Source organism: Carassius gibelio, chromosome B8 (assembly GCF_023724105.1).
Source record: "Carassius gibelio isolate Cgi1373 ecotype wild population from Czech Republic chromosome B8, carGib1.2-hapl.c, whole genome shotgun sequence".
NCBI classification, from domain to species: domain Eukaryota; kingdom Metazoa; phylum Chordata; class Actinopteri; order Cypriniformes; family Cyprinidae; genus Carassius; species Carassius gibelio.
The window spans coordinates 1,011,047-1,035,185 of record NC_068403.1 but is presented as its reverse complement, the minus strand read 5'-3'; the positions used below and the strand labels follow the sequence as shown (position 1 = coordinate 1,035,185).

Sequence of the window (24,139 nt, the reverse complement as noted above, 5' to 3'; positions counted from 1 at the left end):
CCATAAAACACAGTTTATCACACTCTTTTGCATAATTTGTATTTTTATTGATTATTTCAGAGGGTTCCTCCTTTTCATGTCTGGGAATAAAAATTGGGATTAAACGAGTTAATACTGTTATTTTAAGATAATTATTTAAAATAAGTGTAATAAAAAATGTTTATTAAAATAAGGAAATAAATGCCAATGGACTAAAACAAATAAATGGAAAGCAAATTAAGATTTTATTATTATTATTATTGTTTTAAGCATGAATGCTCTTAATTAAAAAAAAAAAAAAAAGATTACTTATGGCATCTCATTTTGTATTTCTAAACTTTTTTTCTTTTTTAACTCAAACTTAATATTGTAAGTCATTCTGCATCTTCATTTAAGTTTATTTTGATATTTGTACTGGAAGGCAAGATAGAAATAGTGCTGAAGAATATCAGTTTTTACTGTTCTGTTCTTCCAAACACAGTCTCATTTCATGAACTCATGAATAAATAATCTCCCCGATAGCCCCGCCCCCGATAGCCCCGCCCCCTGTTCTTGCCTGGATCGATGTCTCTTAACATCTCACTTATTTTATAACTGCTTTTGGTTTTCTGCGTGTGATTGAGAGTTTCTCTGAGGAAATCTTTGGTTTTGCTTAAGTGTCCGTGACATTTAATCATGATTTTCCCTGGTCGTTTAATTCCAGCTGGTCAATCAGTTAATCCACCTCGATTGATTCGCTGCTCTCGCTGATGGGTTTGCACTCGTTGGGCATCCGCTGGTGTCTGCTGAGCTGAGTGGCCTGCGTGAAGCTGCGCTCGCACCGCTCACACCTGCACACACACACACACACACACACACGGGTCAGGCCGGGTGTAATTGTGGGGTCTCATGACAGACACACAGAAAGCCTGTCAATAATGCATGAGGATGGGCGGCCCCTGGAGACCCCTGTCCAGAACGGGCCCCGGCTCCTCATCAGCGTCACACAACAACAGCAGCTTTCTGAGCATCACAGCAGCTTTCCATGAGGTTTATACAAACTCTGAAGCTGATTCCAGCTACGATCAGTCAAGCAGCTCGGCTCGATGAGAGAAGCTCAGGCCATTGATCAGCTAAAGATTCCTGAGCGCTTCTGATGATTGTCTTTGCTCAAACGCTGATGACACGCTTGTGTTGCACTGATTGCTTATTAGACGCTTGATTCGTTACTGAAGCACGACTGCTGTACGTCTGAACAACACAGACATAAGATAACACATCTGTCCAACCACGCTTTCAGCTCCAAATCTGGATCATCTCAACATTATAAAGACTTATATTGTCTTACATTTAGTTAACAATCTGATGTTCAGCGTTATATTAGATGCATGCATTACAGTAGATCTTAATATAGATCTGTCTCGATGTTCATCAAACATCACAAGAAAAGAGTCTTGATCAAACTACTGTTTATTTGCTTCTTTCTTTTTATCTTTAATAACAAAGATAAAATTAAAAAATAGCTATACTGATAATATAGTAAGTATTATTATTATTAATGATTGGTGATTTTGCTTTGGAATCTTCAGAAAACTAGATTTTTGTCTAAATCAGATCTCTCCATCGTCTTCAAACTGCTGTAGCTCAGTCATTTTTTGTCTGATTCCAACAAGTCTAAATATTTTATTTTGTACTTAATTATAAAGCAGAATGTGAAAATAAATAGAACTCCTTTTTGAAAATACCTCATTTCAACTCATTTTGCCAGCATGGGTTCCATATTCCATATCTAATCTTATACATACATATATGAAGAAAAAATATATATACAGTATGTAAAAAAAATAATTATATAAACATTTTTAACTAAATGACTAATTAGATATAAAATATACATTTAAAAATACAAAAATAGAAAATGTATAGAATTAAAATATGACAAATTTTATTTGCACATATATGAAAACATATATTTAAAATACATTTTGTAAAAAAAAGTGTGTGTGTATGTGTGTGTGAAGAGCTTATTTGCAAAAACAGATAACTTTGTTTTAAAAAAATGTCAAAAATCAAATTTTTATTGTGTTTTATATATATATATATATGTGTGTGTGTGTGTGTGTGTGTGTGTGTGTGTAAAACAAAAAAAATATATATATATATATATATATATAAAAGGTGCTGGTCATATAATTTGAATATTACCAAAAAGTTGATTTATTTCACTAATTCCATTCAAAAAGTTAAACTTGTGTATTATATTAATTCATTACACACAGACTGATATATTTCAAATGTATATTTCTTTTATTTTTGATGATTATAACTGACAACTAAGGAAAATCCCAAATTCAGTATCTCAGAAAATTAGAATATTGTGAAAAGGTTCAATATTGAAGACACCTGGAGCCACACTGTAATCAGCTAATTAACTCAAAACAACTACAAAGCCTTTAAATGGCCTCTCAGTCTAGTTCTGTAGGACACACAATCATGGGGAAGACTGCTGACCTGACAGTTGTCCAAAAGATGACCATTGACACCTTGCACAAGGAGGGCAAGACACAAAAGGTCACTGCAAAAGAGGCTGGTGTTCACAGAGCTCTGTGTCCAAGCGCATTAATAGAGAGGAGAAGGGAAGTAAAAGATGTGGTAGAAGAAAAGTGTACAAGCAATAGGGATAACTGCACACTGGAGAGGATTGTGAAACTAAACCCATTCAGAAATGTGGGGGAGATTCACAAAGAGTGGACTGCAGCTGGAGCCAGTGCTTCAAGAACCACTACACACAGACGTATGCAAGACATGGTTTCAGCTTCGCATTCCTTGTGTCAAGAGACTCTTGAACAACAGACAGCGTCAGAAGCATCTCGCTTCAGAAAGGACTGGACTTCTGCTGAGTGGTGCACAGTTATGTTCTCTGATGAAAGTAAATCAGGGTCCCAGAGTCTGGAGGAAGAGAGGAGAGGCACACGATCCTCGTTGCTTGAGGTCCAGTGTAAAGTTTCCACAGTCAGTGATGGTTTGGGGTCCATGTCATCTGCTGGTGTAAGTTCACTGTGTTTTCTGAGGTCAAAGGTCAATGCAGCTGTATACCAGGAAGTTTTAGAGCACTTCATGCTTCCTGCTGCTCACCAACTTGCAGATGCAGATCTCATTTCCCAACAGGACTCTGCACCTGCACACAGTGCCAAAGTTTCCAGTGCCTGGTTTAAGGACCATGGTATCCCTGTTCTTAATTGGCCAGAAAACTCGCCTGACCTTAAATCTATGGAGTATTGTGAAGAGGAAGATGTGATAACACCTGAGCAGTGCCACAGACTGATCGACTCCATGCCACGCCGCATTGCTGCAGTCATTCAGACACAAGTATTGAGTGCTGTACATGCTCGTACTTTACAGTTGACCAAGATTTCTAAAAATCCTTTCTTTGTATTGATCTTAAGTTATATTCTAATTTTCTGAGATACTGAATTTGGGATTTTCCTTAGTTGTCAGTTATGATCATCAAAATTAAAAGAAATAAACATTTGAAATATATCAGTCTGTGTGCAATGAATAAGTTTGACTTAAATCAACTTTTTGATGATATTCTAATTATATGACCAGCACCTGCATGATTAAAAATCGAGAGCTTGAAAGCATGTCCGGTGCTTGTTGGAGAATCTGAAGTGTATGGACTGTACAGTAATGCATATATCGTTGTGAAACAGAGGGTTTTAGGAACGGCTGGTACTCACTGTTACTTACTTGAAAGGCTTCTCCCCGGTGTGTGTGCGGATGTGGTTGTTGAGCGTGGTGGCTCCGGCGAAGGCTCGGCCGCAGTAGCCGCACTTGAAGGGCCGGTCACTGGAGTGTGTGACCACGTGATTGCGGAGCTCGGACGGCTGCGAGAACGACTGCGAGCAGTGACCGCACTGATACGGCCTGAAACACAGAGTGACCCTCATCACCAATAACCCCAGAGCTGCACCGTCTTAGCATCAGATGAGCTGACGATTAGACACACACACACACACACACACTCTCTATAGTCTATATATGAAGAGTTCCAGCTCTGATGTCAGTGTTTCCTGACGAAGCTGAGCGAGGGACTGAAGTTTCTCTGTCTGATGCTGAATATCTTCAGATGATGAATGTGTGCGCTGCTTTAACTACAGCAGCACGAGTGATTAATGTACACTTATTGTTTATTGCTGCAGCGGCCGGAGACATAAATAACCCTCCAGACCTCCACCAGACGCACCTTCAGCTCAGAGCGCAAGCGGATGTCTTACTCGAGAATATTTCTTCTGCTCGATTTGGTAATGAATGACTCGTTAATGAAACGTGTCACCGCTGAGATTGATGTGAGCGAACAAAAACAAGAAAAACACCTGCGCATCAGCAGAACACAGCAGCGCAATGATGCCGTGATTTATCCAGCGCAAATCTACATATAAACTAAACATCAATAAATATGTAGAAGCCAAAGACTATAAAGCATCAGCTCAGATCGTCCCGGATTGCCTCGTTCAGCTAAATTTTATCTGCGCCTCGGGGTCATAAAGTTGAGTATCGACAAAGCCTCACATCGACTTCATCCCGCAAACATTTTTCTTCTGTATGAATATTAGTTTATTGAATAAGTGGCATCTGTTTTCCTCTGCATCACGTCTGGACTGGGGATGTCTTTGTGAAGCGCAGCTGATTTATAGAACTGAACGCAGCACGGAAAATAGAGCTAAGCAAAATATTTCCAATACATGCTCGGCTGTGTTTAATTAGGTTTAGAGATGATGTTACACTCATGTTAAATCAACTCAGGAACCTTCAGACGTGAAGATCTCAGAACGAATCCCTTCATGATGCTCAGATTCACCGTGTGAACGGATCTGAATCATCAGAAGTCCAGACGCGAAGTCGAAAACACTGAACTCGAACTGAATTATTAGCACTCTGTTGACTTCTATAGAAGCTTTATACTTAAGAACAGGTTTTACAGTTAACTGGAAGATAAAACTGATACTAAAAACGATTTATGTTACGTGAAATATAAAATAAGCATGAATTAAAATATAGAAAATATAAAAATCGTTGAGACAAAAAATTCTAATTTTAATTTAGTTTCACTTGATGTACTAAAATAACAAAAAAATATTTAAAACTTATATAAAAAACTATTGTATGACTAATAAAAGTGACAAACAAAAAAATTCCAAAACTTTAAAATTTAAATAGAAAAAGAAAATTAAAAAATGAAAAATATTCAAAATATTAATAGAATACTATAACATCTTACTAATAATAAAATAACACTGGTTAGGAAACAAATTTCAAATTAGGAATTGAATTTGTTTAAAAATGAACTTTGCAACATCAGCATTGTTACAGAACTGAATTGAATCTGAAATGAACTGAATTATGACACTTTCGTCTTCTCCAAAGCTGCTTTATGGCTAAGAACAGAGTATTATAATTCTCTAAATCTACAACTCTGTCTATAATTAAAACCATAAAAATGGTTAAAAACACAATTGATTAATTAATTTATAAATAAATACAAAAAACTGCTAGAAATGACAAAAACAACAAAAATTACTAAAACTTTGAAAAAACTTAAAATCACAATGAAAACTAAATTTAAAAATAAAGATAGTTTCAATATATATATATATATATATATATATATATATAAACTTTAATAGTACACCAAAGACACAAAATTAACACTAGTTAAGAATCAAATTCGAAACTAAGGATCAAAGAACTGATTTGTTTCAGAATTTATGAGCTTTGCAACATTGACTCTTTATAGAAATGAATAAACTTGAGCTGAATTTTGACACTTTTGTCTTCTGTAGAGATGCTTAAGAGCTGACAACTGAATTTCAGATTTAGAATCGGATAATTTAATTTATTTTATAATTCATCAATTTTGCAGCAGTGAATCTGTGGTTGAACTGAATTGAATCAACATGCAACTGAATTGAATTATGACACTTATGTATTCTGTAAAGCTACTTATTGTTAAGGATCAAGTTTCTTATTAAGAATCTAAGAACTGAATTTTTTTTATAATTAATTTTGTCAAATTTACCTGATTGAGCTGAACTATGACACTTGTGTTCAGTAAAGCTGCTTTATAACTGAATTTGAATTCAAATGAGTTTTAAGGCGAGATTTAAAAATGTATAAATGTGTAATAATTTATAATATTGTTGATCTTCGTAAAGCTGCTTCCAATCAGTCTGTATTTACAGAAACAATCCAAACAACACAAGAGCAATAATACGCCTGGTACCTGTCGGGGTTCTGCGTGCACACGTGCATCTGCAGCAGGATCCTCTGCGTGAAGGTCTTGAAGCACTGGCCACACTTCCACAGATGCCAGTCGCTGAAGTCGGAGCTCAGCTGGCTGGTGGACGTGGGGCTGGCCAGCACGCGCTGGTTCTTCCCGCTCATCTGGCTCAGGCTGGACTCCACGTGACTCTTGTCCAGCAGAGAGAAGCTCCGAGAGCAGGGCGTCTGAGGGAAGACCATGGAGCGCGGCAGCAGCGAGGAAGACGAGGGTTTGGGACTCTTACTGAAGGGCTGGAGCGAGTCCTGACGAGACATTGCCTCCATGACAGAAGACGGCACGTTCACTGCCACAGAAACAGCAGAAGAACACCCGAGTCAAGCCGAGAAACACTCGGTTACTCCACATTAGACAGATCTGAACCCAAATACTATTTTATGATTGATGTACTGTATGGTTTGTGAGGGATATAAGATACAACTATTTGAAAATCTGGAATCTGAGGGAGCAAAGAAAATCTACATGTTGAGAAAATCACTCAGATGTAGTTCTTAGCAATGCATATTACTAACTAGAAATTACGTTTTGATATATTTACAGTAGGAGATTTACAAAATATCTTCATGGAACATGATCTTTACTTAATATCCTTAAGATTTTTGTCATAAAAGAGAAATGTATAATTGTGACTCATACAATGTATTGTTTTCTATTTCTACAAATATACGTCTGTGACACTGATGACTGCTTCTGTGCTCCGAAAAGTATATATATATATGCTTTTAAAATTTATAAAATATTTTCCTTTAAATAATATAAATATTAACCAAAATAAAATATTTCAAAAATAATTATCATTTATCAAATATTTTATAAAAAAATATTAACCATAAAAAGCAGTTAGATAGTAACATTTGTTATAATCACTTAGTTTTTTTTTTTTTTTTTTTGAAGTACTAAAATGCCTAATGAAAATGAAATGAAATAAAACTAGTAAATAAAAATATATAAAACATATTTAAAATATATATATTCATTTTTAAATAAATAAATGCATATATATATATATATATATATATATATATATATATATATAAAACTTTTAAAAAATAAAGACAGGAAACAAAACTTTATCAGTAAATCAATGATACCATTTCAGAATCTGACCATCGATACAAAAAGTCATTGGTCATTTATATACACTACTTTACAGGAGGTTTTTTCCCTTGTTTTATGAAAAAAACTATTTTCTGCTCACCAAGGCTGCATTTAATTATGAAATATTATTGTGATTTAAAAATAAATGTATCCAATATAATAAGTTTATCTATTCTAACTAAACAGCATTAGAGAATCAGCCATGGAGTCCGATCTCGGCCGATCAATCGACGTCTTCAGACACTGTATGTTCAGAAAGACTGAACACATTCCACATTCATCATCACACAGCATGCAGTGCACATAAACACTGAATTAGCCGAGTGTAAGACGAGACATGTGAGAGCGCTCTGATTCAATAACGCCAGCGCGTTCGATGCAGCATGAAGCATGAAGCTCCAGAAGTCGTCAGCCGCAGACCTGAGATTAGACTGAACGTGGAGAAACACACGGCTCCGCAGGACAGAGCATCTCAGGACGCCGCTGACTGCATTCATTACATCTACATCTGAGCAGATCTGAGACTTCATATCCTCAGACTCACACATCAATCCTGGGCTCCACAGACAAAGCGAAGAGCTCCTCTCTCACAGTATTTCTCCGGTCACATGACACACTGTTCTGTGTAAAGACGACAGTAAGCAGACTGAGCTCATAAAGTCTGTGTGCTGTAAACGCTGGACTGTCAGACTCACTCTCTCAGAAACACTGAGCTAAGTTATCCACTCATTCAAACTAGGGATGCACCATATTCGATTTTTTCTGATATCCGATATCCGATATTTTTCTAATTGTTTTGGCCGATAGCGAATGCCGATACCGATATATATTTCCCTTTGCTTTAAAACAACACCAAGTCTCTCCTGTTTAGAAATTATAAACACATTATTTTTATTTTTTTATTGATTTGAGCAAAAACTTTTTTGTTAGAAGTAATCAACTTTATTAAAGTAATTTTTTAACATTTGAAGATGCAGACAGATGCAGTTGAAACCTTAACATTTTATTGGTGGATTTAACATTAATAGATGGTCTAAAGCAAAAGAGTTGTAAAAAAAAACAATTATAATAAACTGTTAGCATTCATCATGTTTACGTTTTTATAATTTAATTTTAAAAAATGTATTGTCTTACTTAGTGCCTTTATATACAGTATTATGCATTATAACAGTAGTTTTGATGTATTAATTATGCACGTTATAATGATCTCATTGTAACCACAGTTTTAATATTTTTAGAAAGTATAATGCATTAAAACACAAGATGCATTTTAACTTTTGTTACAGTTATGCATGAAAAGATCAAATGTATTAAAACGTGCATAATAAAAACCTTTAAGCACTATATAAAGTGTTACCGAACCAGATGGTTTTATCTGTTTTTAAGAAAATGTTACTTGAATCGTGTTGTCGTTACATTTTCGAAACAGTTGCACATTTTAGAAATTGTTATCTTGAATCAGATGCACTTATATGTTGGTGAAACATTTACCAAAACCACCAAAACTGAGCAGAACCAGCGTGAACTTCTTGCAAATAAAAACCTGAAACTGAAAACCATCCCGGATGAGATTTGTGCATGTATCAGAGACTAAATGTGACAAGACACATCTGAATCTGAATGTCACTGATGCAACAGATGACGAAATCATGGAAAACACACGTATGACTCCTCAGAGATGCATCAGTGTGTGTGTACTGGGAATAAGTGTGTGTATGGTTCAGACGAGAGCTTGTCTTACAGTTTTCGTCTTGTGCGACGCACTGCAGCGGGATCCCGAAGAAAGACGTGTAGCTGTCGTTGTACCACACCAGCAGCTCTGTTCCTCGAGGGATATCTGCACACGCTCGGTAGAAGATACACGACCTGAAACATTCACACTCAATGCTTAGAAATCACATCACACAATACAATATGTAAATCCACTAAATCATTCATCATCATGCTTGAATTAATCGTCATCCTTGATTTAGTCTCATCCACCACGACATCAAAATAAAACAAGAGCCGAGTCTATAAATCAGAGCATCTCGTAAGAGAGAAAACATCGGCTCGGCTCAACATAAACACTGCAGCGCTCCAGTGAAAGAGTCTGTTTGGGGAGCGATGGGTGGTCCGGACCAACACGTCACCTCCCAAACACCAATCCTGAATCTGTGCAGATCAAAGCCAGCTGACGGCGGAGCACTGCTGTGGTTGTGTGAGAGATGGAGCGGTGCGGGATGCCCCCTGCGCAGGAGATGCCAGATCAGACCTAACTCCATCCAGCAGCGGCCGCTTTGAAGAGGAGTCCAGACAGATATTACAGATCATAACAGAAGATCTGGAGCGCACTACAACACGGGCTTCATGAAGAAGATCCGCTCAATATTAACCCCTTCAGTCTGAGCTCTGTGGAACATCATCAGACACCGACTGACAAACACGTGTTCAACTAAACAAGGACTTTACCGTCTTTATATACAGCTAGAAATACTACAGACTGAAACCACTTTTTTTTTAATCGAAAAACTATTTTTCCGTTTGTACTTTATAAAGAGGTTTTGGGAGGTTTAACATACAAAAATCTGCAAGTTCTGTCCACACACTATACAGAAAATATATATTTTATTATTATTTCATTTTAATATAAAAAAATATATATATATAATAATATTTAAAAAATACAAAAAGACCATAATTTAGAATTTTTTTTTAAAATAATAATAATAATAATAAAATAAAACATATATAAGTATGTATAAAAATATATATAAGTCTGTTATGTTTTTGTGTGTGGACACCACTTGCTGATTTTTATAAACAATTTCCTTTCCTGTATCTTCTGTTAATTAATCTAATCCTAACGGAACAATACCTGTATTTTTAGAGTTTTGTCAGATCAGTCAGGTGTTGTGTGCTTGTGTGGGTTGGTTTAGTTAAGATAGTTAGTTAGTTAGTTTCTCTACCTGTACTGCACCACCATCATGTTCTGCTCTCCACAGTGTCTGGCGCAGCGGATGTACCTCATCCAGCTCGATTTACTGGGCTCGTTCCCGTCAAGAAAGTGCTGTAAGGTTCCCTCCTGATCATAAATCTAGAAGAGAGACATCCACAAACACCGTCAGAACTCACAGTCGTCCTCGTCTTGTGTGCAAGATAACAAACTAAAAGAGCCTGCAGTGCTAACGCTGCCTTTAAATGTTCTTAGAATGTTCCCAATGTCAAATGTAACTTTTCTGAAAGTTAGAGGAAACATTGAGGAACTGTTACATTTGATCACTTTATTGGAACGTTACTTTTGAATGTTCTGTAAACGGTTACAATGTTTCAGAGCAACGCTGCACACACACTGTATCAATACTGTCTTTGTGCCAACAGTTTGAGAATGTTATTAAGTAACGAAACGCTTCAGGTCAGGACCTACACAGTTTCATCGCCTTGTGACAGATTCAGTGCTGTTTTCAGAGTGTTTGTGGTTTTATTTAGCACTTTTAATTTGCTGCTATTTTATCTTGAACAGGAAACTCCTGTAAAATAGATTTTAGATCTCTGAAGGGCTTTCCTAAAGGTTAATAAATAAATATATTCATATAATGTTAAATAAATAAATAAATAAATAGATAGATACTTTTACTTTGCATTTAATATTGTAACCTAATTATATTGCTATCCTGATTAAACAGCATTATAAGGGTTTATATCATTTTTAGGACCCGGGCACCAATGGAATTTTACAGAACAAAGCTGAAATGGCTATCTACTGTATGTGTGTTAAATACAGTCATTTCTACCACCATAGCCGTGTTCCCATCATAATAATATCATAACAGTTGAGCTGGATGTCAAAAATAAGCACTTAAAGTCAGACGTACAGACTAAACAAGCCTTAAAATAACACGAAGCAACCATAAAAACCTCCAGTGAAAACAGAGCGAGACGCTCATTCCTCAGATCCGCCGTGTTCTGCGTTCAGATACGGTTAGAGATGCTTTCTCTCACAACACTGACACAAATGAAGCATGAAATAAGTTCAGTGACGAATTACAGCGTGGAACCAGGTTAAACAAGAGCAGAAATCAAATAATTATCCTGGCCGGCGGCCTGCGGCGATGACATCATCACGCTCAGCCAATCACAGCAGACGAGATCAGAAAATATTATTCACCAACATCTGCAGAGGCAGACATATTTGTGTTTCATAAAAGCATTTAGTCATGCTCAGACTATGTTCTGCCCCAATGTAGAGTCAATCCAAGAAACAGAACCGCCGCCATTCTGCGTTACTTCAAATAACATGATCAATCCATAATATAATAATTCATATAATGAGATTTATTTAAAACATGAATATAACTTCAAGTTACAAAAGCTTCAACAAAAATTGTTGTCATTTTTTATTTAGTTTAACTTGATGCATTAAAATGACAAACTAAACTAAAATATAAAAAACAATTATTACAATTATATAGACATTATATAACACATTTTATGTACCAAAAAAAACACTGAAAAAAAAAACGTATTAGAAAATGTAATAAAAAAGACAAAAAAATAATAAAAATTACTGTAAAAAAAGAAAATATTTAAATAAAAAACTAAATTTCCCCTATTTTCGTTTAGTTTAATTTCATGTACTAAAATACTAAAACTAAACTGAAACAAAACGACTTTTTAGATATTAGAAAATCTAATAAAAATTAACACAAAACACACATTTACTGTTTAATAAAATAAAAAATAAAAAAATGAAAATTTTAAAATAATACACATTTTCACATTTTTTCGTTTAGTTTCATTTAACTTACCAAAATAAATGAAACTAAAACTGAAATTACAAAGAACACTTGTATTAGAAAATCTAATAAAAAAACCCCACAAAAACAGCTTACTAAAACAAACAAAAAATAACTAATTAACTAAATAACTTATTCAAACTATTGATAAAAACTACAATATTATCTCAATGATACTAAAATATTTAAGATCTTTTAAAGGAATATTTCTCCCAAACATTCAAATTCTGGTTGACTTTCCCATTCCCATTGACTTCCATAATATGGACAAAACACTATGGAAGTCAATGGGGACCAGAAATGGTTTGGATCCCAAAATTGTTCAGAATATCTTATTTTGTATTTAACAGAAGAAACAAAGAACATGAGAGCGACTAAATGATGACAGAGTGATCTTTTTTTTTTTGGGGGGGTGACTGTTCCTTTAAAAGTCATCTTCCTCCGTAACCGAAGATCTCCTGACTCTTCTCCTGTGAGATGCACAGAGACTCTCGCTGGAGTTTATTTTAACGCAGTAAAACAGCACAGGTACAGTGTTTAGTTCATAAACGTCACATTACTCACTGACAGCGCCTCGAACAAGACACGCTTTTACTGCGAGACATGTTTACATCTGATTTATCCCTCATACACATACAGACATACACGAGGATGTCCATTTAACACATTCACTTGGTGCATTTAATGTGGAATGAATAACGTGTTAAAATGCATTTAATGCAGCGCCCCGTCCAGACCTTTCCATCATTACACACTGACGCAGTTTCTGATGAACATGATGCAGGACGACTGACTGATAGAATTAAGTTATATTAGAATAAAATTCAAGATATGAGAGCAAAAAATCACATCATATGTATACACTATACCAGTCAAACTTAAAGAAGTCTCTTCTGCTCACTAAGCCTGCATTTATTTGATCCAAAGTACAGCAAATACAGTAAAAATTTGAAATATTTTTACTATTTAAATCATCTGTGTTCTGTGTGAATCTGTGTTAAAGTGTAATTTATTTCTGTGATGCTCCGCTGTATTTTCAGCATCATTCCTCCAGTCTTCAGTGTCACATGATCTTCAGAAATCAGAATAATATGATGATTTACTGCCCAAGAAACATTTCTGATTATTATTATTATTAATATTTTATTTCTTAGAAAGATTCTTCAAGATTCTTAGAAAGATGCAAAGATCAGTATTTGTCTGAAATATACAATTATACTATATATTATATACTATATTATACCATTCAAAGGTTCAATAAACATGAAGTTTATATTGTGTTTTAGACAAAAAAATTCAGTTTTGGTCAATTTTGTTAATTTAAATAGTTCCAATCAAGGCACAGCAGAACAGCGGAGCATCTCTGATCAACACACAGCAGTGATTCGTTTCTGAATGAATCAGCTTTTTGAACAAATCAAGTGAGTCAATGATTCAGTGACTCTTTCATAAAGACATTCACTTGCTTTTTTTTAATAAACTGCTGTTTGAACAAATCAAGTGAGTCAATGATTCAGTGATTCTTTCACAAAGACAATAACTTGGTTTGTTTCTAAATGAATCAGCCATTTGAACACATCGAGTGATTCATTGATTCAGTGACTCGTTCATAAAGAGTCACTTGATTTGTTTCTGAATGAAATAGCTGTTTGAATGAATCAGTTGAAAGAATGATTCAATGACTCACTCGTTAAGATATTTAGAGTGTCATTTCATATTTCAGTTTTCATTTTTAATATCATTACTTAAAGCTGAATCAGATTGTTTCTTTATAATGCTACTTTTTTGTGGAACGTCTATTCAAATCTTTTCCTATTTAACATAATAATTTGTATTTTTTAACCAGACATCAATGGAGAGATGATTTATTCAGCTTTAGATGATAAACGTGTGTGTGTGCTTCTCTAATGAATTAGACCTGGACTATCATTATCTCTTTTGTATATCTCTGTCATTTAAAGAGTTTAATTTTCTCCTAATTGACTGAATAAATGGCTGCCATCAGGTGTTTAACGCGACAGACGTCCATCCATCAGCGCTGAGCGTAATAACACGTCAATAAAAGGTCAGACAGACTTCATCAAACGCTGGATCGGCTGTAATGAGCGCGGCGTGTGATCCGTTTCGCTCGTATTAAACTAATAGATGATCTAACAGGGGAAATATGAATCTGTGGAGCTACCACTCGGCCGAAGCCAGCCGCTGATTCATTCTCCATTAGCAGTGATTTCTGACACACTCCAGAGAATCATTCAGCCGCGCTCGCACTGCTATTTCAGTTCAGGCTCAAATGTTTGTGTTTTACACATTCCAGCCTTTCATTCTCCGCTCACACACACACACACACACACACACACACACACAGCGTTCACTCGAATCTAGAGGAATTTTTACTGTAGAAACTGACGTCACTCTGAAGCAGACATCTCTGTCTCCGCATGCATCACAAACCCAGTCTTTCACCTCAGCTTTAAAACATTCAAACAGCTGTCAGTCTTCTCTCTTCTGTACTTTATTCACCCGAACTGGAGCATCTTAGCAGCTTCTCTACCTTTCTCTGAGCGTGTAAGAGGTTTAGCTTTATGCACATCTATGGAAATTTGTTTCTACCAAGGAATACAAATATTAAAAAGGTGCCTGCAACTTTTTAATCTCACATTTCTGACATTTTATCCACAGACATGCATATTTATATCACATTAATCTAAGATTTTTACAATTACAACTCAGATTTCTGGTTTTAAATCATATGATTTGTATTTTTATTTGTCCTTTTAATCTCACAGTTCAGTTTTTGCATCACATTAATTTCTTTCTTGCAACTATTAGTTTATATTTTGCACTCTGTCTCTCTCTCTCTCTCTCTCTCTCTCTCTCTCTGCTGCTGACCTTTAGTTAGTGTGTTTGGGCTTTTTCTAACTCACCCCTCTTTGTGTTGGACACATCAGGATGTTCCCGCACACACACACACACACACACACACTCACCTCCCATAAGTGTCTTGTGTTTCGCACGGATCCCGACTGCACCTTGTCCAGCGGCAGCGGGACGCCCTGGAAGGGCCCGATCCAGGTGCCCTGTGGGATACGCTGGGACGCACAGATGCCGTATCCCAGACCCGGGACGGTGCTGGTGCACAGACACACCTCACGAGGAAGATCCCTGAGCCAGTCCGGGACGTCTGGAGGAGCAGCGGTCACCGAGGAGCTGCTGGTCCCCACCAGCCTCCGCAGCGAGTGCAGGGGTCCGTGCATGGGGCACTCTCCGTTACGGTTGTCCGCACACATGTCACAGCCTGAGGGACGGCACAGCGAGAGGGACGCTTATTTACCCACACACAGATGGGACCCCGAACGGCCCCCGAGATCCCCTTCACTGAGTCACACACAAACTTTAAATTGTGCTTTTGTCAGCTGATGCATGAAGACATTTCTGCTTCTGTGCTTGAACCCGTGCGTAGGTACAGGCTCAAGAACGAATTTAAACCAAAAAACAGATGCATTTATCAGCTTCTAAATAATTTCACAATAGTAATCACTCAAACAAATTTGCTTCTATTTGTGCCTATAAATGACTGACTTTATGCACACACACACACACACACACACACACACACAAAATTGCTATTGACTTTAAATGATGTTACATGAATTGTGCAAAGACAGATTTAGAAAAACAGAAATTTGTGCACTTGACTTAAAATTATAGACTTGAAATGACATAAAAACAGATTAAATGATTGACTTTATTCACAAAACGTGCATTTCGCCTGAAATTATTGACTTTAAATTCTGCACAAAAAGCTGAAGTTATGCACAAAAATATTCAGTGCATTAGACTTAAAATTACTGACTTTATGCAAAAGAATTATGCATTCGATTTTAAATGACTGACTTTAATGATTAAAAAACTGCACGAAACGAGTAAAAAATGATTGCGTTAAGCATTTAAACACATTCTGAGTGAGATGTCTGTTAAAACGTTTCTTTTTCTATCATTAAAGTGACCTAAATCGCAATGTGCATCGTCTTCTAAACTGACTTTAGTTGCTTTGTAGATGCGCTTTAGTCTCGAATCGTGTTTTCTTATGTTGTGCTGTGCATCAGTAGTTTTGCATGTGTTGTGTGTAAAGCGCTTTCTAAATGAGCTGCACTGCTCTGAAATATGGGCTGGGGATCGCGCATGTAGATAAAGAAGTGTCGGATCCCCCGGAGACACACATGTCCCGTGTTGGGATGATGAATGTGGCCCGATGGAGCAGATCGATCAGTGATCCGGACTCACTCCACAAAACTATACAGCAATTAATTGTGTGTTGTCCTCTCATCCCTCATGTATCGATGAAGATCTGCTGATCACTCGGACTGGATTTCCCTCCGAGCATCACAGCGCGCATTTAATTATCCACAGATCCGAATATAACGGGACAAAACCTAAAGATTCAGAAGATCATTCAGAAGAATTCAAAGCAAAAATGATTTCAATTGTTGCATTGACAATCAATGTAATAATTATCATATATTTGATTTTTAGTTAAACATATTCAAGACATCTCCGCCAATTTAAATATTACAGGCCTAGGCTACAAATTTGCTAGAAAGGTTTATTCATTAAACGTTTTAAAATAAAGATGATATTAAAATGCATTTTCTTCATTATGAATGTCCTTTTTTGTTTTATTTATATTCATTTTAATTTGAGACAGTTTCCTTGATTTCAGTAAACGATTTCAGGATATTCGATACGGCTCGTTGATCATTTCTCACTGATCTGGATAAAAACTCTTCAACACACACCTGCCTGAGAATAAAATTAATTCGATCACTCTTTAGAATTCAGTAAAATCAGATGCACAACACAATCTTCGGCCCATTTCATAAAATACTGAGAAACTGTTCTATAAACATGCACTAAAATAATGTAGACTAAACCAGTGCTGCTTTATCATAAAACTAAATTATTCATTTAAATATATTTTCTAAATCGCAAAAACACGTAAATTGACTTTTTTCTCAAAAACGAATCGCCAGAAACAGTTTTAGGTTTGCAGCTCAATAAAGCGCTCGTTTTGTCAAATACTTCTTCCTCAAATAATTAGGTTTTCAAAAACCATGTTTCTCTCTTGAGCTGCTTATACCTTTCTTTAAAGTAAAAAAATACAAAACATGTATATCCTTCTATATGCTACTGTAGGGTATGTGTTAATGATAATGACAGCTTCTTCAGATGCGCTGCGCTCCTTCAAAACAAGAACGCGATGTTTAAGAAAGTTCCCATGTGACGCTTCTTTTATCTTGTTTATTTTTATGATTGTGTGTGTGTGTGTGTGTGTGTGTGTGTGTTATGGAAGAGCATGAATCTACACACGGTTGTTGAGCTCTCCGTTGTGGTTGTTGATCGGGATGATCTCCATCCGCTGCTGTCCGTACAGATAATAGTCCAGCTCCTCGGAGCTCAGCTTCAGTCGCGAGCCTTTATCATTCTTAAAGTTGGACGACAAACAAAGTTCTTTGGCTTGAGACGATCCCCCGGCGGTGTCGGAGCTCAGCGGGTGTCCGAGCAGCGCGATGTGACCCGCGGGAGACGCGCTGGAGCTGGAGGAGCTGGAGGAGATCAGGCTGGGTCTCTGCGGCACCGGAGGCGGAAGAGAAGCGGCTTTCAGCGCGCTGTTCTGCGGGAAGAGCTGCTGCCAGTGCTGGATGTAGGTCGGGTCCACTTTGAGGAAAGCAGACCCGCTCGGCTCGCCCGGCTTCAGCATGTCCGACTGTAACAGCAGCACAGATGATGGATGATGATGATGGTGATGGTGGTGGACTTTCATGTGCTCTCCAGAAAAGAATCGCTGGTTAACTTAACTAGTCAGGCCGCCGCGCGCGTCTAAACACACTACAACACAGAAGCCGAGGCGCTCCGGTGTCCTGCGCTCGCGACGCATGTTTGTGCGAGTCAAGAGCAAGCGCTCGCGAGTGAAACACACTTACCCTGTCAGAAGAGTCCAGGCTGTGACTCTTGGGCACTCACAACATCTCAGCATTGACCGCGAGCTCTGCTCGAACCCCTTTCGGCGCGTGCATGCGCAGCGCGCTCCCGAACGAGCACGCGCCTCTAAGTGATGCTGAGCGCTTGGTTTTAATTTGGCATTACTTTTTTTTAAGTGGCGTGTCATGCATTAGATTAGGTAAGTGCGTGCAGGCATTGTACAAAAGTAAGCACAGCACAAAAAGAAAAAAAGTTGCTGGAATCTTGAATTATTGTCGGAATTTTATATTTGAGTTTGCATGACAAAATGACTCTATGCGCGATCACGCAATGCACACACAAAAAAAAAAGACAGACGTAGAGTTGCTGGAATCGTAAATTATAATCGGAATTTTTCTGTTTGAGTGTGCGTGATAATTAATGACTCTATCAATCAGGCATTTGATAATTGTATTAGTCTATTTCTTTAAGTCGCTCGTTGACGCAGCAGATAAGACTGCATAACTAGTTTCCCAGCCTTTCCTTCCAGACGCTTGAGAAAGTTTTGGGAAAGCGCTGTTTCTGAATGTAGGGCATTTTACAGCAGAGGAGGGGAACTGTTTTGACTGGCAACATTCTGACAGCCCCATTCGTCATCCAGAGGTCTCTGCAGATTGATAACGAACCAAAACACAAACATTATCGTCTGAAAATGAATTCTTGTCTACAAATGCATTTCACCCTTAAAGAATGTGAGCAACAACAACTCGCAGATTTAGATTTTTCTTTAGCGATAAAGCTTATGTTGCGATTATCATTACAATTATAAACACGATTTAATCGCGCTATATTCTACTTTAATTAATTTAATTATTGTTATTATTTAAATATAAACAGTAATGCATTCGAAGCTACCCTTAAAACCATTTATAGTTGTCACACTTCCAAATAACCCAGCTCTTATGACAGCGTATCGGTGTTTTTATTCATTGATAAATGAGCGGTGAAATAAAGTGCACTCGAGGGGCAGAAGAGATCAATACATTAACTGCCCAAATATATCATTTTCCGTGCCAAAACCCGGATTATTAAAGCTGTGTAAACTTGGGCTTCATCTGTATATTTCCAGCGCGTGAAAAAAGTGTTTAGGTGTGTCTTTCATTAACATGGACTGCTGTTTGACATTCACTTAGACCCTTTGCATTTCTTGTTAATTAATTCTGCTGATGGCTGAAAGACAAATGAACGGCTGTGTTTGACAGGAGTCCGATAGAGAATTCAGCCACCAGCGTCTCTCCTCTTATTATAGTTTTAAGGTCACGGGTTGCTGACTATATAATTCATTAATATAGACGTATATTCAGATGGGAGTTAATGCTCGTCCTGTTGTTGCAACACAGATTTATAATAAATTGGCTGGTGATAACCCACTGCAAAAAAAAGAGAGATATACAGAAGTGCCTAGAGTGTTTTTCATCAGTCTATTAATGATGTAAAAGCGCTTTTGCTGCTTATACCTTAACAAAACTCGTTTTGTGTCGTTTGATAGCGAGAAAAGCAGAGTGAACTCATTCAAACCGCAGATTTCCAGGACACTGCTGCTCGAGGTCGGTTCTTTAAATACTCGAGGTGTCCTGGATTCACTGACCCTTCATAGTGTTTGCGTTTCTGCCAAAATATGTTTTTTTTTTTTTTTTTTTTTTGTGAGATAAAACATGAATAATCCAGTATTGGTCTAAATTCATTCATTCAATTAATACATTAATTAATCAAATCAAAACAGACTAATTAGCTCTGCATATTTTAATGAGACAGAATTAAGTTATCGTCAGTTTAGCCGCCATATTGAATTGAACGCGGTTAAAGCGAGGATGCGAGGATTCACTCTTGCAATGGCATGCACTCTATAAAAGTGCGAGATTACGTAATTTTTACATTTCAGAGCTGTTTAATGGAGTTTTTGTCTATTTAAAGGCTTTTCAGATAGATATTTTATCAGCTAAACAAACGGTAATCAACAGTGAGGAATCTGTGGAATGCACTTGAGTCTTTCACGGCCTCATTCTAGTTCCGGTCAGAGGTTAAATCTAAACTCTACCCGTGACTGAACTCTAGTCATTATTGAAATATGTCGCTGTCATTCTGTCAAACGGGACAAAGAGGGCGCACTAGATCCTTTAAAAAATTATCCGGTCCCACTTACAATCTATGAAAAATACGTTTTATAATCACTTAGCTACATTATAATTATAATTATTTTATTATTGTTTCCATAAATGTATATAACATGTATGCACACTGTTCTTGCATGCAACAAACATGAGTTTGGTAGTTTAGTTCGATTTAAGGAAAGAGAGTGTTTGTAGGTTGGCTATCCAACAAATAGAGAATGTTTTCAGAAGGTTATGAATTAATATTCTTCCAGTAACGTTAACAGTTTGTTCAGAGTTATCTGGTTTTTAATAACATTGTCAAAGCAAGGTATATAGATATTTTTCTGATGACACGTTCAGTCTTATTTAGACGTCCTGGAGTCCCTGACCCAGATGGTTGACCACTACACCACATCGCCTCACTTGTGATCCATCAGTGAAGACATGCAGACGCTCAGTGTGGAGCAGATCTGAAGATGCCATCAGCTTCTCGTTCTCCTTCTGTCTCTCTCAATCCAGCTCAGTGACTGCTCTGCTCTCTTTGAGTCTTCAGAACCCCTCTAACACGTCCTGACAGACCTCACGCTGGAGAATCACAATCATACGAGCACACCATCAGTGCAAGTTCATGATGAAACAGTCAATTATATTTACAGAACCCTACCTGAAGTAACCTGAGTATGTATAAAACACCATTTTCTGGCAACCATTTTTTTGATTCCACAAAGAACCTTTCAGTGATCAGTTCTTAAAATATTTTTTTTTCTTAGTGCAAAGAACATTTGAACAAATCTAAAGAATCCTTTGGGAATGGTAAACATTGAATGCCAATTTGTATTCATTGTCCTGTTATGTTGCACATGTACCTTTAACTATTTAATTTAGAATTGTTTGTTCACTTTGGTCTTGTTTCTGAAGCCTCTTCCTCACCTCATCTGTAAGTGTGTCTGTGTCTGAGATCTGCCGGACTGAGCTGTAAAACACACACCAAACCTGCACATCTGAGCATCCCGTGGAACATCAGCGCCGAACCAAATAACTGGCGGACTAAAATTCACATCCCGGCCGATGGTTAGTCCAGCCGTCAGTGCAGAAGTCGTTACGGTGAGCTCTCCAGGGTCAGGTCTTCTGAGATGAGCTTTGGTGCTTTACATGGCAGCTACCAGCGAGTGTAATGAAGCACGCACTTGACCTGATTAAGGGACCCGCGGCCCTCAGATCAGGAAACACTGCAGAGAATAAACCCCATTAGAACAGGGTTTATACGACACCAAATATAAAGATTTCTAGGCCTGCTTACACTCTTACAAATAACAGCGATGCCACAGAAGAAACGCTGTGAGTTCTCCAGAACACCTTCCACTGAACTCTTTCTGAACACAACTACTCTAATAAATAAAGCTTCTTTACATCCATGGAACCACCAAAGGGTCTTCATAACAGAAAAGTGTTCTTCATATTGTTAAAATGATCTTCACACTGATCAAAAATGGTTCTTTTATTGGAAGGTTCTGAAAGGTGGAACCAAAAATTATTCTTCTATTGCATCACTTAAGAAAATAAAATCTAAAGTACCTTCTTTCCATTATAAAGAATGTTGTTGTTGTTTTTTTGCGATACAAAGGCTCTAATGATGTAAAAGGTTTACATTACATTGAGGAACATTGCTTTAGTTGCTCTTGTTTAAGATTCAACTGCAGTGAACCAGACCATCAGAACTATTATGTACAAGCCATTGTTATGTTTTACAAATGCTTTTAAAAATGTAAACCAAATTGCATTGAAAATCCAGTTTAAAGTAATAGCCGTGCTAGGTAGCTGGTAGACTAATATTCTAATATATCTAATATTCAGACCAACTGTCCTGTGCCAAAAAAAAAAAAAAAACATTGAAAACTAGATTTTTCAAAAATAAAAAAATCCATATTTTCAAAAAATATAAACAAAACAAAGATAATCGGAGTGTTTTACGAGAAAACAGTTTTTTAGGCTTCTTCAAATAACATTTAATTTAATTTATTTAATTTAATTCAGTGTTTAAAAAAACTGTTAAAAAAACAGAAAAATGTTTTTTCTTGTTTATTTACATTGATTTCCTTATCTCTGTACATTTATAAATATTATTCTTTATGAACCAGTGTGTCGTGTTGTACACCGTAGATTAATGTTTATAAGTAGCCTAAATAAATTCCTGAGGCGGTGACGCGCGCGGGAGGCGGAGCGTCATACAGGAAGACGCGCGCGTCACGGAATCCGCTGCTTCTCTTCAGTCAGATCCGCGCGCGCCGATATCTGCCGTTTTTAGGATGCGCCATTGATTTTAAAACGCGGAGAGGACCGCGAGTGACGGACGAGGTGAGACGCGCGTCACTCTCCGCGACGCGTCCGCAATACAATCATCCATCCGCATCTACATGAACCAAGCTAGTGTTTTTGTCTTTCAAGCGTTGACAGCGCGCGCGTGCGTCTCCTTCAATGCATCTGTTCTGTTCATTCCATCTCGCCTTGACGCGACGCGACGCATTCCTGGACTAGAAGCACACAGCGATGCCGCGTCATGACCGAATAAGATGATTATGTTAGTCAATAATATAGAGCCTAATTCACTTTTGAATTATGCAAAATTGATCTATTCATTGTTGTTGTTTTTAAAATGCTTAAATTCTTAGATACACTGGCGTTCATAAGTTTGGGATCAGTTAAAAATTTTTTATGTTTTAAATTAGTGCCTTCTGCTCATCAAAGCTGCATTTATTTGATTAAAAAATACAGAAAAACTTTTAATATTGTGAAATATTATTCTAGTGTAAAACAGCTATTTTCTGTGTGAATCTGTGTTAAAGTGTAATTTATTTCTGTGATGCTCCGCTGTATTTTCAGCATCATTCCTCCAGTCTTCAGTGTCACATGATCTTCAGAAATCAGAATAATATGTGGAAATATATATATATAGTTACCTATCAGGATTCTTTAATGAATAAAAAAGAACAGCTTTTATTCAAAATAGAAATCTATTCAAACAACATAAGTTAGAAACTGTTTTATCAGTTTAACATCCTTCCTGAATAAAAATATTAATCTCTTCCCCCCAAAAAAGAAGGAAAAATATTTACTGACCCCAAACTTTTGAACAGCAGTGTAAAGAGAAATACGGTTCTTTTGAACTTTTTATTCATCAAACAATCCTGAAAAATGCATCAGTTTCCACAAAAATACTGCACAGCACGACTGTGTTCAACACTGATAATAATCAGAACTGTTTCTTGAGCAGTAAATCATCATATTATTCTGATTTCTGAAGATCATGTGACAGACTTCTTTAAAATTTGAAACTTGAATCAACATGATTAAGGATATTAAGTCTTGTTTTCTGTAAAAAAAAAGTATCAAAATGTTGTTACTTTTCCTTAAAACAAGCAAAAGATATCTGCTAATGAGGCAAGAAATTTAAAACTGAATTAAGATTATTTTTCCTACCCAATTGGCAGATACTGTTTTAAGCAAAAAGTCACATTTGTATAGCCTACTTTTTTTTTTTTTTTTTGACTTTAGATAACTTATATAAAAATATAAGTTATCTAAAATCAAAAAAAAAAAAAAAAAGTAGACTATACAAATGTGACTTTTTCCTTAAAACAGTATATATATTACGGTATATATTTTTGTATCCAAGCATTTCTCAGCACCAACATTTCTCATGTTTAGTTTAACTTTTAAGTACTAAAACATAAAAAAAAGACATATTTAAAAAATAAAAAAGACAGAAACACAACATTTCTAAAACTTTAAATAAAAAAAATCTAATTTTCAATTAGATTAACTTGAAGTACTTAAATAAATCAAACTAAAAAAAATCA

The 24,139-nt window shown here is 36.5% G+C and overlaps 1 protein-coding gene and 1 long non-coding RNA gene across 2 annotated transcripts; both read right to left on the bottom strand.

The window, feature by feature from the left end:
• Positions 1-538: 538 nt before the first annotated feature.
• LOC127963374 (putative histone-lysine N-methyltransferase PRDM6) lies at positions 539-18,237 on the bottom strand. Its single transcript, XM_052563270.1, has 7 exons — positions 17,539-18,237; positions 15,159-15,466; positions 10,345-10,472; positions 9,138-9,262; positions 6,242-6,584; positions 3,709-3,885; positions 539-809 (listed from the first exon to the last, which is right to left on the bottom strand). The coding sequence occupies exons 1-7, from the start codon at positions 17,990-17,992 to the stop codon at positions 695-697; spliced, it is 1,650 nt and encodes a 549-aa protein (XP_052419230.1). The 5' UTR covers positions 17,993-18,237; the 3' UTR covers positions 539-694.
• A 2,187-nt stretch (positions 18,238-20,424) lies between these two features.
• LOC127963401 (uncharacterized) lies at positions 20,425-21,676 on the bottom strand. The gene is made up of 3 exons (XR_008154808.1): positions 21,591-21,676; positions 21,276-21,511; positions 20,425-20,867 (listed from the first exon to the last, which is right to left on the bottom strand). It is a non-coding gene; the product is annotated as an uncharacterized LOC127963401 (long non-coding RNA).
• Between the last annotated feature and the right edge of the window lie 2,463 nt (positions 21,677-24,139).